Source organism: Euleptes europaea, chromosome 7 (assembly GCF_029931775.1).
Source record: "Euleptes europaea isolate rEulEur1 chromosome 7, rEulEur1.hap1, whole genome shotgun sequence".
In the NCBI taxonomy this organism is placed as follows: domain Eukaryota; kingdom Metazoa; phylum Chordata; class Lepidosauria; order Squamata; family Sphaerodactylidae; genus Euleptes; species Euleptes europaea.
Genome location: NC_079318.1, coordinates 81,120,971 through 81,148,856, shown reverse-complemented (window position 1 = coordinate 81,148,856; position 27,886 = coordinate 81,120,971). Strand labels below are relative to the sequence as shown.

The following is a 27,886-nucleotide window of genomic DNA, read 5'->3' as shown; positions in this document are numbered from 1 at the left end:
CAAGGCAAGTGATGAACAGAGGTGGTTTACCATGCCTGCTTCTGCGTAGTGACCCTAGACTTCCTTGGTGGCCTCCCATCCAAATACAAACCAGGGCTGACTTTGCTTAACTTCAAAGATCTGACAAGCTTGGGCCAGCCTGGGTCATCCAGGTCAGGGCACAGTCTCCCTGGTTCTTAAAAAAAAAAAAAAGTACAGGGGAGAAGCTTGAACAGGCAGTGATATTTTATATGCCTAGGCATATTATGGCATTTTCCAGAAGAGAAAGGGGTGTTGTAGAAAGTAGGTATACCAGGTTATTTTTGTCTCTCTCCCACACTGAGGCAAGAATGGTAAAGTTTCTCCCGAGGCGGGAGACAAAGACCAGATTTAAATGTGATGCTAGCGAGGCAAACACACTCATCCGTGTGTAGCCGCTTGGCACAGGCAGCAGCCCAGTTTAAAACAAGAAGCTGTACAAGCAGCAAGTCCCAGGGGCAGGGGCCTCGCTAGCATCACTTTTAAATCAAGACTCGTAATAACTTCCTTCGATGATATCTTTTAACACACACGGCCATCGTGTGTCAAAGCAGACGACCACACCTGGTTTAGGAGGACACCAGTTATTCAGATTCCAAAGAAAGGGGGTGGGGGGAAGAAAAACAAAACTTAACCCTAAAAACAGAATTAAGTACCTAAAAGGTCAAGCAGAAAAGAAAAAACAAGTAACAAGGCCAAGAAGTGTACAATTAAAAGCTAAGCCATTAAACAATAATCTAAGTGCACATAAATTTAATTTAATACAAGTTAAAAACCAAATAATGCTGATGACTCCTGTAAGGCCTTGCAAAAAGCCTTTAAAATACATACCATATATTAAAATAACACAACTGTCATAATATACATTTAGTCATACAATCATATAAAGACCATACGCATTTCGGCGTATTTGCCTTCTTCAGTGGTCTAAAAGAAAGTAGCAAACCAGACTATAAATTATGTATAAAATTTCTACAAATCACATATGGTCTTTATATGATTGTATGTCATATGGTTTGCATATGATCGTATGTCTAAATGTATATTGTGCCAGTTGTATTATTTTAATATATGTATTTGGAAGGCTTTTTGCAAGGCCTTATAGGAGTCATCAGCATTATTTGGTTTTAACTTGTATTAAATTTATGTGCACTTAGATTATTTTTTAATGGCTTAGCTTTTAATTGTACACTTCTTGGCCTTGTTAATTGTTGTTGTTTTTTGCTGGACACCAGTTATTCTACTGCTTTTGTTGAAAACAGAAACATTTGAGAATCACTGTAGCCTGGAGCATGAGACGGTCTAATGTTTGCCTTCCCCGTTAAAAAAAAACACATTTCTGTGGGTGACAGGTCCAAACCTTTATTTTTTCCCCAGCTCTTTTCCCTCCTCCCCCATCCTTCCACACTGCCCCTTTTAACAAGGTGCTGCTTTGCAAGTGGAAATATAAAATCCCCCTCCCCTTCCTGGCCATATATTTTTTCAGATTAAAAAATGTGTCAAGAGATGCTGTAGCCATCACTGTTCCTGTGTAACAAAAACCTTCAAAAGAAGCAAGGTGATGTTAATCCCTCTAAAAAAGGGGGGGTTATAAAAAGGAGAAGGGACAATATATTAACGAAGTCCCCTTCAAATAAATAGCACAATCTGGGATTGGGGAGGAGGGGAGAGGAAGAAGAGGGGAGTGCACTGAATTCATGGCTGGAGAAAAGGAATCTCCTCCCCCTCCTCACTTCCCTCAACCCCCGCCCCAGAAAAAAAGAGATTGTTCATTAAGAGCCAGGATGGGGTGGAAGCCACAGAAATGCAGCTGCTCCGTTGAAATTGCCGGTGGTTTCAAGGGGTGATGGGTACGTGATGGGTACGAGGTTGGGCGCTCACTCCCGCGGCTCATCAGGGGCAGCGAGCTTCTGGCGGCTGGGCTCAACGCCCCAGATTTCGCGGGCGTACTGGGCGATCGTACGGTCGCTGGAGAACTTTCCAGAGGTGGCAATGTTCCTGATGACCTTCTTGGTCCATTCCTTGGTGTTCTGAGGTGGGAAGGAGAGCAGATGGGATCAGGGGAAGGAAGGGAGTCGGCCTCCTCCTCCTCCCATCAACTGCCCTCACCAGATCATCAGGGAAGACCCGCTTGAGTGTCCCTGTTCTCTGAGATTTGGTGGACAGCTACCACAAATAGGACACCCTCACAGTGAAATTCTCTGATGAGACACAGCAGCCAACTCCCTGTGTCAGGCAGACTTTTGTATGAAACTGTCACCCTCAATTAAGGATGGGCTTCCCTCAGCTGGCTTCCAGTTGCCAGGCGAGATAATTTTTAGTCAATACAACAAATAAATAGCAAATTGTGTGTGTGTAAAGTGCTGTCAAGTCGCAGCCGACTTATGGCGACCCCTTTTTGGGGGGGTTTCATGGCAAGAGACTAACAGAGGTGGTTGGCCAGTGCCTTCCTCTGCACAGTAACCCTGGTATTCCTTGGTGGTCTCCCATCCAAATACTAACCAGGGCTGACCCTGCTTAGCTTCTGAGATCTGATGAGATCAGGCTAGCCTGGGCCATCCAGGTCAGGGCAAAATAGCAAATTAGGAGACATTTAAAGAAAAAATGTGTGAGAAGAGGTGGAGAGGAGGTAGGAAGCGGTCTGGGGACTGGAGGTATGCAGGTAGCATGAGGCCCCACATGGGGTGAGGTAAATGTGAGATTGGGTAGTGGGCAGTGTGGTGTCTACTACTAAGGCCTGACAAAATGTGACACCTCCCCAATGTCCTGATCACTTGTCACAGTGAACATCTCTCACTGCACGTGCAAGCCAGCGGTTGCCTCACCTTGTACAGAGCGCTGACCTTCTCTTGGCATTTAATGTAGGCCTCATAATCAGCAAACACTTTGAACCTACAGAGTGGACAGTACCAGAGAAAGCAGCCATTTTAATCCGTCAAATAATGCTTGCCACATTTCTCAATGAAAAAGAACCCATGTGGAACAGAGAGGGAGGTCCCCACCTAAGGCACCCCCCTCCCAAAATTCTGCACTCTTGTTCTGTGACACAGGGGTTTCGGGACACCACGGCTAGGGTGAGACGAGTCTCTAAAGGACCCTCTGTTGAGTTCACCCTGCAGAAGTTTATAGACTGTAAGCTTCTCAGGGAAGGGATCCGTCTTTGCTGCTTAGGAAGCTCTTAACTGCTCCACGCACACTAATGGTGCTGCATAAATCATTGTTATATTTATTGGAAGCCAATTAGCATAGAAACCTCACTGACATGGTTGATGACTCAACCCAGCTGTCTGGAAAGTGGAAGCCCAGGAATTTGTTTTCCAAACTCTAGGCAGGGTTGGGGGCAGAGGACACGCTGGGGCAGAACCGGCAGGCGTGTCTGGCCACCCTCAGCCAGTTGGGCCAAGCCCCCATCTTAGACTGCCACCTGCTGGACAATTGCTGGCATAATCCAGGCAAGCGCGAAAGTCTCTGCACCATTTCCACTGTTCTGGCTGCAGCTTGCCCGGACGACGTGAGCCACGGATGCACTATTTTGCTGCACCCCCTCGTCCAAGCTCACCAAAACATTCCTCCAGAGGGAAGTTTCTGAGAATGGCTTTTTGTAGCAGGGTTGGGTTTGGACTCCTGTTTGTCTGGATCTCAAGTTGCTTGACCTACAGAAATGGCTTCATCTGGGCCTCTGGGCCAAGTTTGTTTGGAATGGCGTGGTGGGAATGTTGAAACGCAGGATATAAAAGGGATGAAAGACTGGGGGGGCAGGCTTTTGCCCTCTGTAATAATAGTAGGCGGGAGCGGCCCCAAACAGTGTGCTTAACAGGAGACAGAGAGCTGATTCATATGTTGCTCTTTATTAAACTCCTGTCGTACAAACTAAGCGCTTAGGGCAAAAACGCACGCCTGACCATGAACACTGCCCACAAGTATAAATAAGGGTTTCTAAGATATAAACCTTGGGGGAGGGGATGGACCCCTGCAATACCTTCCCAATCACCATTTCCATGTTCATTTTTTTTAAACAGCCAATTGAAAACGCACACTGGATCATCTGTACGGGGGTTCAACATACAAACTGGCCCTCAGTGGGGAGGGGAAGGGGCTCAGTAGTACCACATCTGCTTGGCACGCAGAAGATCCCAGGATGAATCCACAGCACCTACAGTTAAGGACCAGGCAGTAGGTGATGTGAAAGACCTCCACCTGAGACCCTGGAGAGCCGCTGCCAGTCAGTAGACAGTACTGACCTCAATGGACCAAAAGTCTGATTCTGTATTATGCAGCTTCATGTGCATTCAATGCTTGCAGCGTAACTGCTGTGGCTCAGGCAGGTATTCTTTAAAGGATCCCAAGAATTCAAGTAGCATTGCTTTTATTGTTGTTCTGGTCTTTTAAGGGTTTTTTTTTTTTTTTTAATCAAGAATGCCGCATGTATAATTCAATACTTGTTATAGTATATTTGACTTAATTTTATTGTTTTATTTTATATTATAAATATCCTTGAAAGCCTTTGACCACAAATGCAATTGTTGCTTTTTTTTCTTTTAAATCGGTTTTTAAGATTAATGTTTGTACTTTGACACCTTTTTTAAAAAGTTTTTTAAAATGTTTTTTTTTTAAGGAACTCAATCTAGTGGGATCCAATGGGGCTTGCACAAGCCCCATTCAAAGGAATGGGAGCAGTTTCCCATTCAGTTCAATGGCATATGCAGGACAAGTTCCTGCTAGATTGTGCCCATAGGTGAAAATTCAGAGAGGTCATTAAAGACAACAAGAAATTCTGGGACAAGTCTGTATTGTTGGCTAGTTGGCCTGAAAGGGGCCCAAAGCCATCCGGTCCAGCCGCTATCCCAAAGCAAGACCCCTACCCACTAGCTCCTCCCCAAAGTTCAGCCAACACGAGCCAGTCTACGAGGTATCACTGGCCTCCAAGTTGTGCAGCAAAGAAAAGAGTCCCAGCAGGTTGAAGCCAGAGCACCAGAATGGTCCCAGGCCTTTCGTCAAATCTGCCGCTCTTACCTGTCGTGATACATGAGCATGTTGACAATATCTTTAAAGAGGTCTGGCTGCTTGGGGGAGAAGAAGCCATTGCTCATCTGGTCAATGGCCTGCTTGAGCTCAGGGATGTGGTCATAGTAATCCTTGGCACAGTATCTATGGGGAGAAAGGGAGGCCGTTTAGAGCCAGAGGACAGGTGTGCGGCACTTACGTCTGTTCCACGATGGTCCCCCTTCCTGCATTGCTCCTGCTCCCTACCTATACCACCCCCCATCCAATGCACGTAACCCTCTGCGCCAATCAATCACCTTCCTTTTCCCGGGGCCACCTACAATGCACATGGCAAAGACAGGGTGCGAGCCAGAGACTCGTGCTCTGGCACATGGCGTTACAACAAATCTCAAAAGGAATCTGTTCCCCTGCCCAGGATCACAGTTATGCCCTGGCTTTCCTCCTGTGGGTGGCATACACGGGGGTCACTCACATTTCATCCTCACAACACCCAGTAAGGTAGTTTAGGTCAGGTCGAGACAGTTATGTGGGAGATCCATGAATGGAATTGTCTAACATTATCTAAAAAGCAGCCACCCCTCCATGCTAATTTCCTAACAAGTATCTCACCTTGCCAGGGCTATTAGTAACCACTCTAAGTGGGGAAAAGGCAGGTGCCCAGGGAGTAATTTGAAGGGCAGGAGAAGAGGGCATCATTATCAGGAGAACAGTATTTCACTGTCAGGAAGTTGTCCTATCTCACATTTTAAAAGGGAATGAATAAGTGTTCCGGGGTGGGAAATGCACCTACCGGCCCCTCTTTGGCTAGTGTTGCCGACACTGCAGCCGCAATCCAAATTGGCTTCTTTTAAAGTTAAAATATCATGAGATCTGATAATGGATCTCCCATATAATGTGTAGCTTCACTGGAACACAGACAATGACCAGTCCAGTATGCTTCGTAGCCAAGTGGAGATTTGAATCCAGGTCTCTCAGGTCCAAGTCTGACATTACCTCGGGAGGTGGTAAGTGCTCCTTCCCTGGAGGTTTTTAAGCAGAGGCTAGATGGCCATCTGTCAGCAATGCTGATTATATGACCGTAGGCAGTTCATGAGAGGGAGGGCATCTTGGCCATCTTCTGGGCCACTCACTGGGGGTGTGTGAGGGGGAGGTAGTTGTGAAATTCCTGCATTGTGCAGGGGGTTGGACTAGATGACCCTGGTGGTCCCTTCCAACTCTATGATTCTATTATTATCCATACCGCATCAGCTCTCACACCTTTACTTCCTTCTGTTATATTTTTATCCTATCCTTCCTCTGAGAAACTGAGGGTAGCATACATGGTTCTCCTCTCCTCCTTTTCCATCCTCGCAACAATCCCGTGAGGTAGGCTAGACGGACAGTAAGTGAATGACCCAAGGTCATTCAGTAAGTTTGATGGCTGGGCAAGAATCTGAACCTGGGTCTCACCAGTTCTAGTCCAGTGTTCTACTCACGACACTGTGCTGGCTCAATCCTTCCTTCTTAGGGTCTACCGCTCCCCCACCCACTACTTTGCTGTCCTTATTTTAGCCTGGGGGGAGATTAGATCTGGTTAGACACTGGCATACAGAGAACTCTACTCAGGGCTACCCAGCATGTCCTGACAGCCATTTTGGTGTGGTGGTTAGAGTGTCAGATTAGGATCAGGGAGTTTGAATCCCCCACTCTGCCAGGGAAGCTTGCTGGGTGACCTTGGGCCAGTCACACACTCTCAGCCTAACCTACCTCGCAGGGTTGTTATGAGGACAAAATGGAGATGAGGAGAACAACGTAAGCCGCTTTAGGTCCCCATTGGGCAGAAAGACAGTCTAAATGAGGTATAAATAAATAAATAAATGTCACCTCAGCCTCCCCCAGTATTCACCCGTATCTTTCAAAAAGCAAAATGACCACAGGAAAATTATAGAATATGTTTGTCTAAGACAGTCATTTTACAGATTTTTATCGAGTCTGCCTAGGGAGACAAGCATCCAGCTTATCCTCTAGGCAAATGGTATTTAATTTCCAAAGCGTATTTTATTCCTTAAGCAATCATTGACAGGTTTTGCTTTTACCTTTGGTTTGTACAGCACCTAACACACTATATATAGAAGAAGAAAAAGAAGAGTTGGTTTTTATACCCTGCTTTTTCTCTACATTTAAGGAGTCTCAAAGTGGCTTACAATCACTTTCCCTTCCTCTCCCCACAACAGACACCTTGTGAGGCAGGTGGGGGCTGAGAGAGTTCAGAGCGGGCTGTGACTGGCCCAGGGTCACCCAGCAGGCTTCATGTGGAGGAGCGTGGGGAAACCAACCCAGTTTACCAGATTGGAGTCAGCCGCTCATAACCACTACACCATGCCCCTCTCCCAAAGACAGGACAGTCAAAGAGGTTGAAAGGAGATGGGACAGAAGTCCCAGCAGCCTAGAACACGAGGGGTAATTCAGACCCTCTCTGGCACCCACCCCTTCCTGTCCAGCTCTTCCACATCCTCCACCAGCATGCCGAAAATGAAGAAGTTCTCATGGCCGGCTTCCTCGGCCATCTCCACGTTGGCCCCGTCCATGGTGCCGATTGTGAGTGCCCCGTTCAGCATAAATTTCATGTTCCCAGTACCGGAGGCTTCCGTGCCAGCTGTCGAGATCTGCTCGGAGAGGTCAGCCGCAGGAACCACTGCAGCAAAGGCAGGAACAAAGACTTGACAAGGGAGACCTCTGGACATTGGCACTGCCAAAGGGTCATGGACCAGGGCACAGCCCAACTTACCTTTTTCCGCCAGCGAGACACGGTAATTTTCCAAGAAGATCACCTTGAGTCGGTCACCGATGACGGGGTCATTGTTGACAATGTCTCCGATGGATGTGATAAGCTTGATAATCATCTTGGCCATGTGGTACCCGGGGGCAGCCTATGGGGAAGGAACAGGGACATATAGGGGTAACCATAATTGTCATGGTAACCGCAATGGCAAAGTCCTCCCAGTTCTTCCATGCACCTCTGCTCCTGGATCCCTTTATTCACCACCCAGATCCCAACCACAGGCCCCAGCACCCACAATCCCCCCCCCCAGCCCGTGCTCTCCCGCTTCTCACTTTGCCTCCGATCATGATTGTCCGGGGCACAAAATGTTTGTTTGGTTCTCTCTTCATCCCTGCAAGGAAAGGCAGGGTGAGGGGTAGAGAGAGAACACATAAGAGGGAAAGAACAGTTAGAATCTTCCTCCCCAGTTAGGGTCTCCCTCCCCAGCTTCATGAAGCATAGATGGGCTAAGTATTAACCCAGTGAGTCTCTTTGTGTTGGGGTAGTAGGCCAGATTCTGGCAGCAGGAGAGGGAAAAGAGGACATGAGAGGAGGACACCGTGGTTCAGTGGCAGATCATCAGCTTGGCATGCAGAAGGTCCCAGGTTCAATCCCCGGCATCTCCACTTAAAGGGACTAGGCAGGTAGGTGATGGGAATGGCCTCTGCCTGAGACCCTGGAGAGCCGCTGCCCATCTTAGACAATACTGACTTTGATGGACCAGGGGTCTGATTCAGTATAAGGCAGCTTCACGAGGGGTCCAACACTGCCCTGGTTTGGTTTTGGAGCAGGAGCAGGTATGAGAGACAAATTCACCCATCCCTACACTCCTGCCTCCGTCATTTATTCTAAACCTTCTGGACCCCTTCAGGAAGAGAAGCTGGGCAGCCAATCGGCAATCAGAACCCCACAGAGGGCCAGATGCAACAGCGTGACCACCAGCTGCCAACCACAAACCCAGTGGGTCACAAAGGAGATGGTGGAAGACCAGAAATTGGGAGGGGGGGGGATGGATGACGACAACAGGACACCTGTCCCCGGGACTGACAGAGGAAACAGGCAACACTCACGGTTGTACAGGGTGATGATATGCAGGCAGTTCATCAACTGCCTTTTGTACTCATGGATTCTCTTCACCTGGATGTCAAAGAGCGAGTTGGGGTTGATCTTCACCTTGTACTCTTTCTCCAGGTAGGCAGCGAACTTCAGCTTGTTCTCCTGGGGAGGGGAGCAGCAGAGTTAAAAACAGAGGATTTGTTTTTGGGGGGAAGAGCGAGAAAGAGAGAGACCCCAAGTTCTGAATTCTGTCACGTATGTAAATGAAAATCTAAAATGTTTTGCTGGTTCCCAGTACCATTTTTCCCTGTGAAGTTTCACGTGTGTGTGTGTGTGTGTGTGGGGGGGGTGTAATAAGAACTGAGGGGAGGGTGGCACCACTGCCAATCCTGGTTCTCTGGCTGCCCCAAAACTGTGGCACTCCTTTTGCCCTGGAGAATACTGAGTTCCAAATCTGAACATTTCCAGGAAATGCTGTTGAAAAATTTCTCATCTAGATTGTTATTTTAGTTCATTTAAAAAAAAACACTCACACACGTGTTTTATCTACTTGGCTTTATTGCGGTGTGGTTTTTGCGATACCTGACCCAGGATAAAGTGGTTTAGTAAGTCTAATGCATTACATAAAACTAGGCCCAAATTCAGGCCCTGACATTAGGGTTGTCAGGTCCCTCTTCGCCACCGGTGGGAGGTTTTTGGGGTGGAGCCTGAGGAGGGCAGGATTTGGGGATGGGAGGGACTCCAATGCCATAGAGTCCAATTGCCAAAACAGCCATTTTCTCCAGGTGAACTGATCTCTATCAGCTGGAGATCAGTTGTAATAGCAGGAGATCTCCAGCTAGTACCTGGAGGTTGGCAACCCCACCTGGCATATGAAAGGCTCTCAGCCCCATTCCTTCTGTTACTCTCACTAAACTTGGATTCAGTACCTGAGTGCTGGGTGCTTCACAGAAGAAAGGGCATCTCTGCCCCAGACGAGCATTAGATGGGGAAGAGGGAAAAGGTGAGGAATTGGCAAATGAGTAGGTAAGTAAAGGTAGGGAGCGGAACATGACAGCAGAGGAACAAGAAGAAGAGTTGGTTTTTATGTGTCGACTTTCTCTACCACTTAAGGGAGACTCAAACCAGCTTACAATCACCTTCCCTTCCCCCTCCCCACAAAGACGCCCTGTGAAGTGGGTGGGGCTGAGAGAGCTGTGACTAGCCCAAGGTCACCCAGCTGGCTTCGTGTGTAGTAGGGAAACAAATCCAGTTCACCAGATTAGCCTCCGCCGCTCATGTGGAGGAGTGGGGAATCAAACCTGGTTCTCCAGATCAGAATCCACCGCTCCAAACCGCCACTTTTAACCACTACACCACGCTTGCTCTCAAGCAAGGCAAAGGAAGACGATCTAGCAAGTCTCCTCTGAAGAAAGCAGGCATTGCCTGGGACAGGCTGCCCTTGATGCAGGAAGGGCACAAAGGCCCCCTTGGCCCTCCTCCTCCTCCTCTCTCACCTGCTTGACTTTTGCTACATCCCGGATGAAGCCCTCATCTTCCACATAGTTCAGCAGTTTCTTCAGCTGATCCAAATCGGCGATGTACTCCTCTCCAATGCGCTGGAGGAAACAGGAAGAGTCAGGACGGTTGAGGGTGCGGATGCATGCTTGGTTGTAGGACAGTCAGAAAAATACGGTCGACCGAGGATCACATTTTGCTGTAAATAATTCTCTATATCGTGTCCTACCTATATTGTTTTCACCCATCCTCTCTGTTTGAACAATAAAGTTAAATGCTTATTCCGAACCTGGGAAAATTGATGTTTGATGTGGGGAAATGTGTCTAGTCATGATTCAGGGTGTCACTGAACATGAATGCATGAATCTGCCTACTGCTAAATCACTAAATTTATCACACTAAAACTAAATTTCACACAAATGCAAGACGCAAACACAAAATTAATTTGAGTGCGAAATTCTACTTGGAGGGACAGAGAAAAAAAAGTTACAACTGATGAACTCTTATTAAAATCAATACCTTCTCAACTCTGGGATTTTTTTTTTTTTTTAACCAACAGCATATCTTCCTTGGGGACGAAAATTACTTTTAAGAGAATATAGATTCCCAGGTTTTTTTGCAAGCAAACTAAAATTAGGAAAACTGCTTGAGAATATTTCTCCCAGCCATTCTTATTGCTGTGGGCTTGAGTTAACATCCACAAACAAAGCCCTGACCCAAATGAGAAAGAAGCCCTGAAGGCAAACACTGGCTATGAGCCAAACCAAATGTTACTGTTTTTAAAGAGTTGGGTCCCAGGAACTCTTTAAAGCAGTAATGTTTAATTCGGCACTTTGTTGCAGGAGCTCACATTATCAGCACCCCATCCAAGCACCCATGTCCCCCCCATGCCCACCCCGCAACACATATACTGCCTCACCTCAGCAATGATCTCAGCCAGTCCTGGGTTGCATAAAACGAGCCAACGACGTGGGGTGATGCCATTGGTTTTATTCTGGAACTTATGGGGCTCGAACTCATAGAAGTCTTTAAACCTGAACAAGGAAAGAGGGGGAGCAGAATATCAAGAAAAGAATGGAAAGAGAAATAAAGTGTAAAAAACAAAGGAAGTGAGAACAAAAAAAAAAACGGGAACCAAATTCAGAAGAGCAGAAGGACTAGGGAATTTAAAAGAAACGACAAGAGGTAACTGCTGGGAAATCATGAGGGGTTGGAGCTGCATTGTGTGAAGTGCCGTCAAGTCGCTTCCGACTCAAGAATCAATGTCCTCCAAAACGTCCTATCCTTAACAGCCTTGCTCAGATCTTGCAAATTGAGGGCCGTGGCTTCCTTTATAGAGTCAATCCATCTCTTGGTGGATCTTCTTTTCCTGCTGCCCTCAACTTTTCCTAGCATGATTGTCTTTTCCAGTGACTCTTGTCTTCTCATAATTGACCAAAGTACGACAGCCTCAGTTTAGTCATTTTAGTCATTTTAGCTTCTAGGGTCAGTTCTAGCTTGATTTGATCTCTAACCCACTGATTTGTTGTTGTTTTTAGCAGTCCACGATATCCGTAACACTCTCCTCCAATACCACTGCATTACAGAAGAAAAATGAGGAATCACTCTTGTTAACCAAGGCAAGCCTTTTTGCTACGCAAAGTGAATATATCGTCTTCCTTCTAAACATTATGATGCTTAATAGCTAAAAAAGGTGCTTGCTTAGGGTTTAAAAGGATCAGGTAGCAGGGGTTGTGAAAGACACCCCTCCCAACCTGAGATGCTGGAGAGCCACTGCCAGCCAGAACAGACATTACTGACTTTCTTGGGCCAAGAGTCTGACTCAGTAGAAGGCAGCTTTGTATGTACCACAGAGCAGTACCGCAAGAGAGCAGTGAAGGAGCAGAGCCTGGGGCACATATGCACAGGGTGGGTACTTACACGGTGGCCTTCAAAATCTCGGAATGGATACGGGCCACTCCATTAACAACATGGGCTCCCACAATGCAAAGGTGGGCCATGTTGATACGCTTAACACTGCCTTCCTCCACTATGGACATGCGCCGTAACCGGTCGAGATCCCCAGGGAACTTGGCATAGACTTTCTGCAGGGGAAAGAGAGGGACACCCCCAGATCCAAACAAGTCATTAACAGCCATTTGCCCCTCTAAGCACAATACTGCAGCACAGAACTGAAAGTGTCCGGGGTAGTTTCCCGCTTCCCGTAACTGGATCCCAAACACCCTTCCCAAACTTGAGGATAGGACCCAGAGGATTATGGGCATTGTTACCTTGGGCTCCAACCCCATCTCCCCAAAGGGTTCACACTCACATCGAGGAATCGCTGGTTGATTTCAAAGATAATTTCCATGTGACGGGGCAGGAGGTTCTCAATGAGGTGGACGGGCCAGCGCTCTAATGCTTCGGGCAATACGGTATGGTTAGTGTAGGCACAGGTCCGCACTGTGACATCCCAGGCCTGGTGGGGGGAAATGGTGCGGAGAGAAGCCTTCAGAGACCCTTTCTTGGCACCAGATTCAGATAGCTTGGCACCAGATTCAGAAGTCACCGTTCTCAGACTACAAACCCTGGAAATGGCATTCTATATAGGGCCCAGGGAGCCCTCGGCCAAGAATGTCTGGGCACTTGCATAAGACATATATGATATATGGCTTGTCTCCATTCCTTCAGAAGGGGTGTAAGAGCCATCCTCCCTCACTAAGAATTTGGTTTGATTCAACCATGATTACTATGTGATTTCATGCAGATTTTATTCCGGTTCTTACACGGCTATGGTAACAGATTGGTTTATGTTTTATTGGTAATTTGATGTGCCTGCTGTTACATTTGTATTCTGCTGTTCAGTTATTATTTTTAAATTGTTGCCTCGAAAGTATTTTTTTTAAGTAAATAAACACACACCCATGAAATTCAGTGCAAAATGGGAACATCCGCTGGAAAATGTGGGTGCCTTTGTGATTGAAAACTACTTTGAAAGCAATTTTCACTTCCAGGAATTGTTCCCCTAGCCCCAAACCCAAACAAAAATGTGGTCAAGTAGAGTATGGAATAAAAGTTGCCAACCCCAAAACTACAATTCCCAGGGTCCCTTGGAGACAGGGAACACCCATCATGAAAGTAGAAACTGATTCTGAATGTAGTGTGGGTGTAAATTAATATTCTTTTAAAAATCGGCTTGGGAAGTGAGGTACACACAGCAATACCTTCTATGTGCATGTATGCCCACAAGCCATTCTTTTATACACAAAACCTCTTGCTGAATTTTTTTTCCTGAAGACTTCACGTTGGCCCAAGACAGGCAAATCCTTCCTGGTATTGCACCTGATCCAATCAGGCCAGCAGCCTTTAGCATTGTGTATGCAACTGTCACAAACATACACACTCAGGCTGCAATCCTAAGAACAATTTCTTGGGAGTAAGACTCATTGGGACTTCAGAGCAGACTCTTCTTAGCATTGCTCTCTGCCTCCTTCCCAGGGTTGCCTCTGAGTCAGCAGAAAACAGGAATTCACCCCAAAACCTGGTTTTCATTCCAGGGCTCATTATGGAATGTGTATGTGTGGCCACCATAGGATTGCCAGGTCCCTCTTCGCCATCGGCAGGAGGTTTTGGGGGCACAGCCCGAGGGAGGGTGCAGTTTGGGGAGGGGAGGGACTTTAATGCCAAAGAGTTCAATTGCCAAAGCGGCCATTTTCTCCAGGTGAACGGATCTCTATTGGCTGGAGATCAGTTGTAATAGCAGGAGATCTCCAGCTAGTACCTGGAGGTTGGCAACTCTAGTGCGCAGTCAAGTCACAGTGGACTTATGGCGACCCTGTAGGGTTTCCAAGGCAAGAGACATTCGGAGGTGGTTTGCCATTGCCTGCCTCTGCGTGGGCGGAGAGAGTTCTGAGAGAACTGTGACTGGCCCAAGGTCACCCAGCAGGCTTCATGTGGAGGAGTGGGGAATCGAACCCAGTTCTCCAGATTAGAGTCCACCGCTCTTAACCACTACATCACACTGGCTCTCTTCATTATGGAGTAGGCAATGATAAATAAGTCTCTGAGAATGCACTGAGTGTAATTTCCTCCCTGGATACCAGTAGCCCCCACATTTCTGTCACTGAAGGGCTGGGGTTCCAAGGGGCCAGGCTGGGGCCCAGAACTACCTCCTCTGGAAATCTGGCACGGCCTCACCTTGTCCCAGTCTAGCTTCTCAACATCCACCAGGACTCTCATAAGTTCCGGGATGGCCATCGAAGGGTGGGTGTCATTGAGCTGAATGGCAACCTGGAAGAGACAGGAAATATATCCACAGGGGGCTCAACATTCAAGAAAGAAGGCCCAGCCTCCACACCTGAGGCCAGAGAGAAGGCGAGTTGTTTAATACCATACAAGGCCCCACCCAAGACAGGAATACAGTGTGTTGTTTTCTTTGTTTATTTGTTTGTTTATATTGTGCAAGGGCTTTCTTCCTTATCATTGTAAGCCATTTTGGGTCCCTTCAGGGATCATAGGATCATAGAGTTGGAAGGGGCCGTACAGGCCATCTAGACCAACCCTTTCTCAATGCAGGATCAGTCTAGACTGAGCATCCCTGACAAGTGCTTGTCCAGCCTCTGCTTAAAGACTGCCAGAGGGGGGAGATCACCACTTCCCTAGGTAGCTGATTCCACTGTCGAACATCTCTTACTGTAAAAAAATTCCTAATATCCAGCAATTTCTCCTGCAATTTAAACCCATTATTGCAAGTCCTATCCTCTGCTGCCAACAGGAACAGCTCCCTGCCCTCCTCTAAGTGACAGTCCTTCAGGTACTTAAAGAGAGCAATCATGTCCCCCCTCAACCTCCTCTTCTCCAGACTAAACATCCCCAACTTCCTCAGCCTTTCCTCTTAGGGCTTGGTCTCCAGGGGGAAAGTTGGATATACACATTTAAATAAATAAATAAGCAAGCAAGCCCAAGGTACTGACTGAGGCTTGAAGCTCAGGTCTCCAACCACTACACCAAACTCTCTCTCTCTCAACACAGGCTAAGCAGGTCGCTGGGGTTCCCCCACCCCTGTCTGGGGGAAGTCTATACAGGCTGGATGCCCTGTTCCCCGCTGCCCCCCAGTAGGAAAGTCATCCCTGGAAAACTGACTAGTAAATTCTGTGCTCCCCTGCCCAGTATGGTGCTGCCAGTACCTTGTCCGGGAAGGCATCGAAAGAGGTGCGGACGGGATCCCGGGAGCCAAACTTGGAGGACTTGAAGCGGCGGATGATGTCTTGAAGGGTGGCAGCCACAACAAAGTACTCCTGCTTCAGACGCAGCTCTTTGCCCTCGAAGAACTGCAGGGGAAGGAAGGAGGGTGACTTAGACAGCCGAGGATGAGGGAATCCCAGTTGCTCCCCAGCCTCCAGGAGGGAAGCAACCTCCCAGAAAGATCCTCAGCAGCAAACCAGGATTAAGACACCGGAATTCTGGCTAGTCATCTTTGCTCAAAACCCCTGGGAAGGAGCTGGAAATTAACATTATAAATTTGAGTCCAGTAGTACCTTAGAGAACAACATGATTTTCAGGGCGTAAGCTTTTGAGAGACAAAGTTCCATTCATCAGATACTACGAAGGGAGCTTTGACTCTTGAAAGCTTACGCCCTGAAAATCTCTAAGGTGCTAATGGACTCAAATCTGGCGCTTCTACTGCAGACCAAGATTTACCCTCCTGACACTAATATTCTTCAGGGGAACTCCGAAAACAAAAGCCACACACTACCATTTATTAAGAGCAACCAAAACACCACAACACACTTTGCAAGCTTCAGAGTTCTCCAGAACATTTCACCACTGGGACAAGCAATCTGATAACCAGACAGCCACACCTGTGCCCACAAAAGTCAGGAAACAGACAGACTTGAAGAACATCACGGGAAAGATCAAGTTTCCCTCTGCTTTAAAGAAACATGCAAAAAATTCCAACCTGATGAAGACTTCTGGAAAACTTGAAAGCTTGCGCAAGGAGTTGTGCTATTTTGGATGGTCTTATTTGGTGGTTCTTATTTACACGGCGTAGTGGTTAAGAGCGGTGGACTCTAATCTGAAGAACTGGGTTTGATTCCCCGCTCCTCCACATGAGCAGGGATCTCTAATCTGGTTAACTGGGTTGGTTTCCCCACTCCTTCACATAAAGCCAGATAGGTGACCTTGGGCCAATCAAGAGCTCACTCAGCCCCACCTACTCCACAATGTATCTACTGTGGGGAGAGGAAGGGAAGGAGATTGTAAGCTGGTTTGATTCTCCTTAAAAGGTAGAGAAAATCAGCATGTAAAAACAAACTTCTCTTTCTTCTTTTTTTGGGTTTTTTTTTTTTACTATGGACCAATGTGGCTACCTTCTCCTTCTTGAGGCACCAAACTGTGAATTTTAATATTCTCCAGCCTAAAATTGGATTTTGAAGGGCACTTAAAAAAAAGTTAAAGGTAGTCCCCTGTGCAAGCACCGGGTCATTCCTGACCCATGGGGTGACGTCACATCCCGAAGTTTACTAGGCAGACTTTGTTTGCGGGGTGGTTTGCCAGTGCCTTCCCCAGTCATCTTCCATTTACCCCCAGCAAGCTGGGTACTCATTTTACCGACCTCGGAAGGATGGAAGGCTGAGTCAACCTTGAGCCTGCTACCTAAAACCAACTTCTGTTGGGTTCAAACTCAGGTCGTGAGCAGAGCTTGGACTGCAGTACTGCAGCTTACCACTCTGCGCCACGGGGCTCCTGTATTACATTTTAACTACAGTTAAAAACCTACAGCTCCAACACTTTAATGTCCCTGTGGTTTCATCTATGACATTTAAAATCAATATCATGCTTAATCAGAAATTAGGTGGCTGTTGTTTTCTATATTTGTTGTTTTCTAAATTAGAAGGTGGCTTCACCTTGCTTCAAGGGTAGATGAATGTATTCCTTGGTTGGAGGGGGGGAACCTATATGGAGATCTCAAACTGGAAGCCACTGAGCTTGGCTCTTCACTCAGCATAGGAGGAAGAAGAGGGCTCAGAAGACTCCTTGTTGGACAGAGGACCTGAGTTCAAATCCCCACCTTGCCATGAAGCTTGCTGGGTGCCTTTGGGCCAGTCTCTCTCAGCCTAACCAACCCCACAGGGTTGTTGTGAGGATACAAAGCAGGAGAACCATGCACACCACCCTGAGATCTTTGGAGGAAAGGAAGGATAAAAACCAGAGAAGCAGGCTGGGGAAGGAAGAAGAAGAGTTGGTTTTTCTATGCCAACTTTCTCTACCACTTAAGGCAGAATCAAACCGGCTTACAATCACCTTCCCTTCCCCTCCCACAACAGACACCCATTGAGATAGGTGGGGCTGAGAGAGCTCTTAACAGAACTGTGACTACCCCAAAGTCACCCAACTGCCTTCATATGGAAGAGTGGGGAATCAAACCCGGTTCTCCAGATCACCACTCCAAACCACCACCACTACACCACGCTGGCTCTCGCAATGGAGGCAGGGAGCTACAGATAACATCTGTCTGTGTGATCTGATGTTACAGGCTTTGACATATTAGAGCATATAAACTGTTATATTAGTGTTGTACACATGCAGAATTATTCAATATAAAACCTTATTCTTCATAAAGACCATTTAGAGGCTTGTATTTCATTTAAAATGAACATGTCTGGCTAAGAGCCACTTTTAGAAAACTCCTCTACTGTTTTAAAAACCCCTAATCTTTAGAAGCCCTGACCTGGATGGCCCAGGCTAGCCTGATCTCGTCAGATCTCGGAAGCTAAGCAGGGTCAGCCCTGGTTAGTATTTGGATGGGAGACCACCAAGGAATACCAGGGTTGCTGTGCAGAGGAAGGCACTGGCAAACCCCCTCTGCTAGTCTCTTGCCATGAAAACCCCAAAAAAGGGGTCGCCATAAGTCGGCTGCGACTTGACGGCACTTTACACACACACACAATCTTTTGAAAGATAAGCTTTTGGAATCTACTGGAATCCTACTATGCTTGTGAAATTCAGTCTGCCACGAATACTGACTGTTATAAAATAGTATTGTATAAAGGTAATATTGTGTTTTAAAGTTTAAATATGAAAGTATTACTACAGAATAGATTCATTTTGACTGTACTCTTTGAGAGATGAGGTTGCTGGTAATGTTGGGTGTTGTGGAGGTATATTAAAGCTAAAAAGTGACTGTGTAAGAAATAGGCAAATGGCCAGCTGGAGGAGGAAAACCCTTATGTGTTAACCTGTCGGAATACAAGGAGGAAATCCTTATAAGGAGGCCAGCTGGAATACAGAGAGGAAGTCCTTATATATATGTCTAGCCATGGAAACCCAGCTTAGTCGGAATACGGTGACTTTTAACAGTGAAATTACAGTATGGAACAGTATAAATATGGGCAGAGAAAGGGCTAGAACTTCAGGCCTCTCTAAGTCTTTGGACTGAGGGTCTCAGAAGATGGTCTTGGTATGTTTGAATTTACTTAAATGTTATTCTAGAATGTGAATTAGATACTTTGAACTAAATCAGACTCTTATATTTTAAGTATTGGATTTTAAAACTGAATAGTATGTAGAACTTGCTTGCTTTATTGTATACATTGTTACTGAATTTTAAGACGTAAAACTTGCATATACACATTATACAAATAATTTCATTGGAGCACATCAATAAAAAGACTTACTTTTTAAAGTGAGTAAAGTAGTTGAGTCCTGCTTAGTAGGTGACTAACTGAATAAGATCGCATACCACTTCTCAGGAAGGGGTCGATTCTAAGAGCATAGTCAACCAAAAGGCACTGACCCGCTTCACTGATACTCTCACACTGAACCCGGAGGTGGCTGGGCCCAAAACGAGGGTTGAACAGGGTAGATCTGAACACGCCTGAAACATCCTGAAATGTTTTTTGGGAGGGAGTTGAGACAGACGGGAAACGGCACCTACGTTATCATTGGGATACAGCACACGGGAAATGTTCTCCGCCAGGTTTCTGTCTAGCACTGCCTGGATGTAGCCACCAACGTTAACTGAGGAGATCAGACAGGGGGAGGGAGGAAAAGAGAAAGCAAAAGAGAAATCAGTGCGATTTATTCAAACCAAAGAGTCACAGCAATCTCTGCTGTACAAATGTTAGAAGGAGGACATGCATGAAATGTGATAGCAAGCCTAAGATTGGCTCCCACGTATGATCCGCCACTTATCTGTGCACCACCAAGGAATTGCCATTAGGTTCACAGATGTGCACACACACGTACATCTGCAACTAGGGAGAAATGCATCTGCGTGCGAAAGTGTGGCTTCCCAGGACCCTGAGTCCCAGCACCCTCGTTCCAGAGGGAGGCAGCCCCCTTCTAAGCCCCATCTCCCCCAGCAGAAAGACCCACTTACAGTCCTTCAGGTTAAACTCGTTGGGGGCCCGGGCAGACCACAACCGCATTGTGTTCACGATGTTGTTGCGATACCCAGGGACGGGGGTGTCGTAGGGGAGGGCCAGGACCACCTGCAAGGTAAGGGAGAGGAGAACTCAGCGCCAGCAGCGTCAGGGGTTCCCCGGCAGGGCCAGAGCCACTCAATGCCACGCAAGCGAGCGCACACACACACCTGCACCCACTCACCACCATGGCATCAACTTCATCGGGGCTCCCTCTCTCTCACCTGCGTATCAGCCCATTTCACCCCATCCGGGGCATGCTGTACGTGCCCATAGAAATGCACAGGGATCATGTACTCGGGGCGCGCCTTTTCCCAAGGGTTTCCATAACGCAGCCAGTCATCTGCCTCCTCCAACTGCCAGCCCCCACATATCTTCTGGTTGAAGATCCCGAATTCGTAGCGGATCCCGTAGCCATAAGCGGCAAGGCCCAGAGTCGCCATCGAGTCCAGGAAGCAAGCTGAACAGAGGCAGCGGTGAGAGGGTTAGAGGGAACGGAATGGACAGGGGGCCGGACCGGCTCCGGGGCCTGCAAGTAGAGCTTTGAGTCTCCAAAGTGGGGGCAACAGTTCTGGGGGCCCCAACAAAGCAGTGTGTGATCTAAGAGACCCCCTCCCCCAATCCCTTGCAACACTATCAGGGCAAAACGGTCCGGAGAATATGCTGCGGAGCAGGGGAAGCAAAGTATCTTGGGCTTGGAGTACTCATGGGAGCCAGCGTGGTATAGTGGTTAAGAGCGGTGGTTTGGAGCGGTGGAGTCTGATCTGGAGAACCGGGTTTGATTCCCCACTCCTCCACATGAGCGGCGGAGGCTAATCTGGTGAACTGGTTTGGTTTCCCCACTCCTACATACGAAGCCAGCTGGGTGACCTTGGGCTAGTCACAGCTCTCTCAGCCTCACCTATCTCACTGGGTGTCTGTTGTGGGGAGGGGAAGGTGATTGTAAGCCGGTTTGATTCTCCCTTAAGTGGTAGAGAAAGTCGGCATATAAAAACCAACTCTTCTCCTCCTCCTCCTTCTTCATAGGTGCAGAAAAAGGTCAGAAATTGGAAGAGCTGGTGTGGGGTGGAAGAATGCTAATATTTACTGACATAGTCCTCTTCTGTGTGTATCTTCCATTTCTTTCATCCCCCCTTTCTTTCCCATGCTTTCCTCCCCACACATCCCTGCATTCCCAGGATCTTCAGGGTGTCTTTTGTGGGGAGGGGAAGGGAAAGTGATTGTAAGCCGGTTTGAGTCTCCCTTAAGTGGTAGAGAAAGTCGGCATATAAAAACCAACTCCTTCTTCTTCTCAAATAGGCCAAACCAGGTTCCTGAAGCAGGGATGGTGTCAGCATCCCCTGAAGGGGGGCAGCTGCCAAAGCCCAGGTCTTCTGGAGGGGGCTGCTGTTACCTCCCCCGCCCCACTCACCTCCCCCTGCTGCTTATCTGTTTGTTGTGGGCTCTCCCACCACCCACATTCCTGTCTGACCGCACTGCTGGGGGAAGGGTGCGCAGGAGGTAAATGGCAGAGACGCTCCCAGCAGCGGTGTTCCCAGTTGCATACTGTTGGGGAAGGGTTTATGAGCACTGCAGGGCGGGGGGCTGGCATATGAATTAGTGTCTGAAGGAAGGGTGCATGAACAGGCAGTGGGGGAGGAGAATGCAGGAAGGTGGACAGTGAGGTGTAAGTGGGGGTCACGGGGGGGGCAGAAAAGGATAGGAGAGGGGGCCTATGGGCACTTCCTGCCCAGGGCCCACCAAACCCTGGAATCTGCTCTTCCCTGATCCTCTGTTACTGTCCCTCTGGTCCCAATTCCACACACATTAAGCTACCTAATTCTGAATCAGACTCTTGGCCCACCAAAGTCAGTATTATCTACTCAGACCGGCAGCAGCTCTCTAGGGTCTCAGGCAGAGAAAGGTCCTTCACATCACCTACTGCCTGGTCCTCTTAACTGGAGATGCCAGGGATTGAACCTGGGACCTTCTGCATGCCAAGCAGATGCTCTGCCACTGAGCCATAGCCCCTCTCCTAACAGTCCCAAACCCTTGGCTTCAGAGTCCTGCCCCTACTTGTAAAGTATGACACTGTGCATGCGTGCAAGCTCAAGGTCATGAAATGGGGGCCAGTTTGGGGCAGCGGGAGAGAGAAAGAGAGAGATTGACTCGGTGGTCAAGCCAAGCCAAACCTCAACTAGGAAACAAACTGGGTGGGCCTTGAGAAATTATGCTAATCCTAAATTGCAGGGTTGGTTAATTCTGAGGATCAATGAGACTCATTGGGCCCTTCACACTCCTCAACAGCTGCACACCTGCCAGGCGCCCGAGTCCTCCATTGCCCAGACCGGCGTCTTCTTCGATCTCTTGCAGCTCCTCCATATCTAGGCCTAACTGTAGGACAAAGGAGAGAAACGGCACAAGACTGGTGGGTGTTGGGGAACAAGGCCGGTTCTACACCCAAGCCACCCAAGCAACTGCTTGGGGTGGCATATGGAGCAGGGCAGAAATGCCCTGCAGGGGCTCAGATCCCTCCTGCCCACCGGTGGTGCAAGCGGTGAAGGGATCTGTGCCACCTCCATCTGGGTCTCAACTGAGCCCCTGCAACAAAGCCATAAGGGCTCAGACTGGACTCAACCAGCATGGGTGTAAGAAACAGCGACGGGTGTTCATCGCTTGGGATAAGAAGTACTCCGAATTGGCCCTGGTGCAGAATTACTTTGAAAAGACAGGAAAAGAAGCTGGCAGAAACAAAAATCTTTCTAGCCTCGGAGTCTCGTCGCCCCTGGCCCTCTCCCCCCTCCACCTCCAGCCAGGCCACCGGTAGCCCCGAACCTGGTAAATAGCTTCATCGCAGGCATTCTGCAAGCCCAAGTTGACCATGGTGTTCTGCAAAGTCCGTCCCATGTAGAACTCCAAGGAGAGGTAATAGATCCGCTGGGAGAAAAGAGGAGGAGAAGAGTTGGTTTTTTATATGCAGACTTTCTCTACCACTTAAGGGAGACTCAAACCGGCTTACAATCACCTTCCCTGCCCCTCCCCACAACAGACACCCTGTGAGGCAGGTGGGGCTGAAAGAGCTCTAACAGAGCTGTGACTAGCCCAAGGACACCCAGCTGGCTTGTGTGGAGGAGTGGGGAAACAAATCCAGTTCACCAGATTAGTGGCGCATGTGGAGGAGTGGGGAATCAAACCCGCTTCTCCAGATTAGAGTCCACCGCTCCAAACCACCGCTCTTAACCACTACACCACTCTGGCTGGAGGGTGTTAGCGGGGGTGGCTTGGGGATAACGCCCCCAAAACAGACTCAGAAGTAGAGCTGTCCATCTAAGCAAAATGGGAGGCCCACACCAGGGGTCCCCAACGTGGTTCCTGTGGGCGCCAGAGAACCCGCCGACACCTTTCCTGGTGCCCACCAAATGTTTTTTAGAAAGTAGATGGGGCCAGGCGAGACTTTTGCCCATCAAGACTTCTGTTTGACCCCCCGATGATTTGATTGTGCAGATTTTTTAAAGCATTGCTTTGGCAGAAGCTGCCGCCACAGCACAAGGGTCTTCACGGTGCCAGCCATTTTACAGCTGTCTCCGCCTCCTGTGGCAGCCATTCTGTTGTCAGAGTTCCAAAGCTGCCCAAAGGTTCAAAAAGGCTGGGGACCCCTGGTCTACACAATTTGTGACAACCCAGGATTAGGACCCAACATTTATACTTTATGGAACTTGGTTTTTGCAGCCACTTTCAAAACTTTAACAATTCCAAGTGCTCCCTAACAATAACAACAACAAAAATCAGAAAAAGGAGGAAAAAAAGAGAAAGATCTGAGATGGGGTATTCCTCTGCTTTTGTTACATGCCCCCTGTACCTCTTGGGTAATATATTTTCATGACATATTTGTAAAATTCAAAGCAATTGCCCCTAATGCCAGCAAATGTCTCTAGCCTAGATCTTGTTTTAAAATACTATGCTAATTGCGAAGAGTGGGGAGGAAGAGAGAGCGGGTGAGCAGGAAGCAGGCTCTCTGGATCTGGCCCAACTGGCGAGGAGGAGGAGGAGGAAGAGTTGGTTTTTATATGCCGACTTTCTCTACCTTTTAAGGAGTGCTTACAATCTCCTTCCCTTCCTCTCCCCACAATGGACACCCTGTGAGGCAGGTGGGGATGAGAGAGCTCTAAGAGAGCTGTGACTAGCCCAAGGCCACCCAGCTGGCTTCATGTGGAGGAGTGGGGAAACCAACCTGGTTCACCAGATTAGCATCCGCCGCTCTTAACCACTACACCACTACACTCGTAGTCAAAGAGGTACTTAGAGGCCCCCCAAAACAGCAAACAAATGCCCTCACCAAATGCTATTCCTAAGTGCAAGGGATTGTGGCTTGTGCCCTTGTGGCCTCCACATGTTTTGAACAAAAAGCTCTGCCCCGGGGGCTTCACCGTGCCTCCTATTCCTGCACCCCACATGTCTATGCCAGCATTGGAACTAGGGTTGCCAGGTCCCTCTTTGCAACCGGCAGGAGGTTTCTGGGCAGAGCCTGAGGAGGGTGGGGTTTGGGGAGGGGAGGGACTTCAATGCCAGAGTCCAATTGCCAAAGCAGGCATTTTCTCCAGGTGAACTGATCTCTATCGGCTGGAGATCAGTTGTAGGTAGGTAGGTAGGTACAGATGTATTGCATATAGCCAGAGGCCATTACAATCAAGTAGACACAGTTGTAATAGCAGGAGATCTCCAACTAGTACCTGGAGGTTGGCAACCATAATTGGAACCCTGTGACCTCAAGTGCCTTTGCTTTCCCCCGCCTGCAGCCAGAGCCAGCCCCCACCCCCAGGTTTAGATTCCAGGTCAGAGCATGACCTGCAGGTGGGGCTGAGTACCCTCACCTTCTGAAATCAATTGCGGGAGGGGGCTGGTTGTGTTTATTCAGTGGCAAGAGAAAAGCACTCTGCACATTCTCAAGACCTCCTCACCAGGCTTAAATTAAGCTCTGTCTGGGAGTCCTGAAAGGTTTGGGGCATGTACCAAAAGGCAGGGAAGCCTTATTGGGGGGAGGATCGGAGATGTTTTCTGCTGCACAGAGCAGTTGCAAGCTGGAAACCCCCCCCCCATAAACCAAAAGCAGCATCTCGAGCTTCTCCTTTGGCCGAATGACCTTTCACAGACCAGCAAAGCTGTCTCCGCCTGTCTTGGGTGTGCTGTTGCCACCCGTATCTGGTATCCTTCACCCTGCTGACACAGACCCTTTCTTAAATTAAATGGCAAAAGTTCACAGCAAATGTCAAGCTGGGCTAAATTTAAAGAAACGTGGAGGACCCTGCCGATGCCTTCCCCACAGCGGTGCAGACTTTCCTCTGCCAGACAGGACCGCGAAGCAAAAAGACAAGAGGAAGGCCTGGAGATTTATGCTCTACGCCTCATATATTTTCACCCTTGCTCTTTTAATTTGGGGGGGCACAATCAGGGGTTTGGAACAAGGAATGAAATGAAGCAATGGTGGGGAGGGGCTTTAGGTAGAGCTTTGTACCAGACAGAAGGGAGCGGGAGCTGGGTTGACTTCACTGGAATGGGACGACTGCTCTGCGGTGCCTTTATGCCCATTTCAGAGAAACAATGCTGTGACCAAAGGCACAGTTCCCTGACAATGGCCGAAGGATATCTGGAGCTCTTGTTTTAAGATAGTGTTGGTGGGAACCTCAAGATCGTAGAGCAAGGATTAGAAATTTGGCTGAAAAGAACCAGGGGAGGACAGCCCCCTTGCTCAAGGCATGGAGCAAATCAGAAAAGCTGAACGGGGTGAGGAGGGCCGGCACTCGGAGGAGCCTGGAAGATGGTTAAAGTGAACTCACTGCAGGGCTTCCCAGAACTAGGCAATGGCAGAGATTATCTTGGTAGGATCTCACTGGCAAGGCTTTCTCTACTCCAAACAGAATCCGAGCCAGCTTCTGCACAGAGACGGGACAGAGCGCGGCCTCCCGTTTTTTAAGTCCTAGCACTGAATCAGCCACGCTGGCGAACCATGGTGGAAAACCAGCCGTTGGAAATGACAGCTCAGAAGTCACAGCCCCCTGATCCCACCCTGTAAATTGAGGGGGGGATGTAATGGTACTGGCCTACCTAACAGGGATGTTGGGAAACTATTGTGCACACAAAGCCCCTTTAATATTCATGTAGCACTTTGCTTCTAAGTAGTATTTATTAATTCTAACCCCATCAATGAAGCACCCTTGAATGTGCCTGATGTCCCCCCGCCTTCCTTGCATAACCAAGCAGTGGGCTTAAAACAGGAGTCTTCCAAGACTGTGCGACTTTCCCATAAGTACTTCGCCCAAAGTTACCTGGTTTTGTAACCCTTGAGAAAAGAGCCCCCAAAGGGCGGGGGGAGCAATCCCCCCCCCTCTGCAGTTGTCTTGGTTGCTTCTGCACCCTCAGCAAACTGCCCGGCCAGGCACCCTCCGAAATACAGGTGGGGGTGAGCCCCATTTCTTCATTTATCTTGCGCTGTGGGTCTTCCTCCCTGGCCTGCAGCTGGGAGCAGCGCTCTGCCATCTCCTGGCCTGCGCGGTGGCATCTCAAGCCGCTATTAATATCCACCAACACCGGCTCTGCTCTCCACTCCCACCCCCAGCCGCCTTCCTGCCCGCGGAGGGGTAGCAACTTGGACGCCCGCCCGCCCCTCGCGCACTCCCCCGTCCCCGGGCAAATGCAGGGGGCTGGTCCCTCTCGAGGGCCGCTTTTCGCGCAAGCGACGCGGACGAGCCTTCTGGATTGGGGCGCGCGGCAGCTGCCCAGGGCGTCCAGGCAGGGGCGACTGCGAGGTCCCACGCAAGGCCCGGCCGCGCAGCCCAGATCTGGCCCCGAACGAAAGGAAGCGGCGAGGGCGCAGCAGGCCAGGTCTCGTCGCGGCTGGGCGGAGGGGGCCGCCGCAAGGACACCTCCCCATGGGGAAAGCAAAGAAGTTGCCCAGAAGAACCGATTAGCGGGGGTGGGGTGGGGTTTTTGGAGAGGGGTCCTGGGAGCTCCTCCCCCGTGGGCCCCGCCCCCTGCCTTTGATCACCCCCCACACACACCCCGGCAACACCACTGTTTTTTTTAAATAAAATTTTTATTTTTTCCCCACATTAGTTCTTATTCAGTTGCAAATATCCATTAACAGATTATATAGTCTAACCAATTCTTTCTTAAGGTAATTCACAGTGGGTCGCCGTGTTAGTCTGTCTGCAGTAGTCAAAAAGGGCAAGAGTCCAGTAGCACCTTAAAGACTAACACAAATATTTTCTGGTAGGGTAGGAGCTTTCGTGAGCCACAGCTCACTTCTTCAGATAGAAGTGAGTATCTGAAGAAGTGAGCTGTGGCTCACGAAAGCTCCTACCCTACCAGAAAATATTTTTGTTAGTCTTTAAGGTGCTACTGGACTCTTGCCCTTTTTAAATTCTTTCTTGTCATTTAGCTAACATATATATCTCTGACTTCCCCCCTCCCCTCCTCTATCCATTTGTTGCCATTGTTACTCTCTTTGCACTTGTTATCTAATTCTTTATAATAAATCACCCATACCGTGATCATATAAATATGATAACCCCTTTGGAAATGGAGCCAATCCTGCACCTCCTATTCTGGGGGCGCGCCGGGAGAGACCATCCCCGGGAGGGGACGGGGGGCGCGCGAGAGGGGCCGCGGGGGAGCCGGGCTCGCCGGCGCGCGCCTCGGGGCCACTCTCGCTCTCTCCCCCCCCACCCCCCAAACATGGGGCCGCCCGCCCGCCCTCCTGCCCTCCTGCCCGTGCCCGGCGGCTGACCTTGGGGTCCTTCTCGTAGTAGTGCTGCTGGGTGCGGATCCAGCGGCCGACCAGGTGGTCGCGCACGGTGTGCGCCAGGGCGAAGTAGTAGTCGCGCGGCGTGGCCACATTGCGGTCCTTGACCAGGGTGAAGTGGAGGTGGCGATTGAAGTTCTTCTTGAGGTCGGTCACGTTCTCCACGCCGGCTAAGCCGCGCACGCTGATCTGCTTCCTCTTCTCGTGGTCCGACAGCGGCCGAGACATGTCGGCGGGCGGAGGAGGCGCGGAGGGAACCCGGCGCGGACGAGGCGGCTGCAGGGAACCCGGGCGGGGTGGGGGGGCGCGCGGCGCGACCTCCGCTTCGGC

The 27,886-nt window shown here is 49.0% G+C and overlaps 2 protein-coding genes across 2 annotated transcripts in view; both read right to left on the bottom strand.

Moving 5' to 3' along the window:
- Positions 1-27,886, bottom strand: part of MAP4K2 (mitogen-activated protein kinase kinase kinase kinase 2) — a 149,875-nt gene that overhangs the window by 14,691 nt on the left and 107,298 nt on the right. The gene's annotated exons all lie outside the window — the stretch shown is intronic.
- PYGM (glycogen phosphorylase, muscle associated) lies at positions 1,890-27,792 on the bottom strand. The gene is made up of 19 exons (XM_056853885.1): positions 27,542-27,792; positions 22,594-22,695; positions 22,074-22,152; positions 20,004-20,239; positions 19,737-19,848; positions 19,293-19,375; positions 15,541-15,684; positions 14,552-14,644; positions 12,687-12,833; positions 12,296-12,459; positions 11,295-11,409; positions 10,375-10,476; positions 8,893-9,040; positions 8,116-8,174; positions 7,790-7,931; positions 7,489-7,696; positions 5,032-5,166; positions 2,844-2,910; positions 1,890-2,048 (listed from the first exon to the last, which is right to left on the bottom strand). Exons 1-19 carry the CDS (start codon positions 27,782-27,784, stop codon positions 1,896-1,898), a joined length of 2,532 nt encoding a protein of 843 aa, XP_056709863.1. The 5' UTR covers positions 27,785-27,792; the 3' UTR covers positions 1,890-1,895.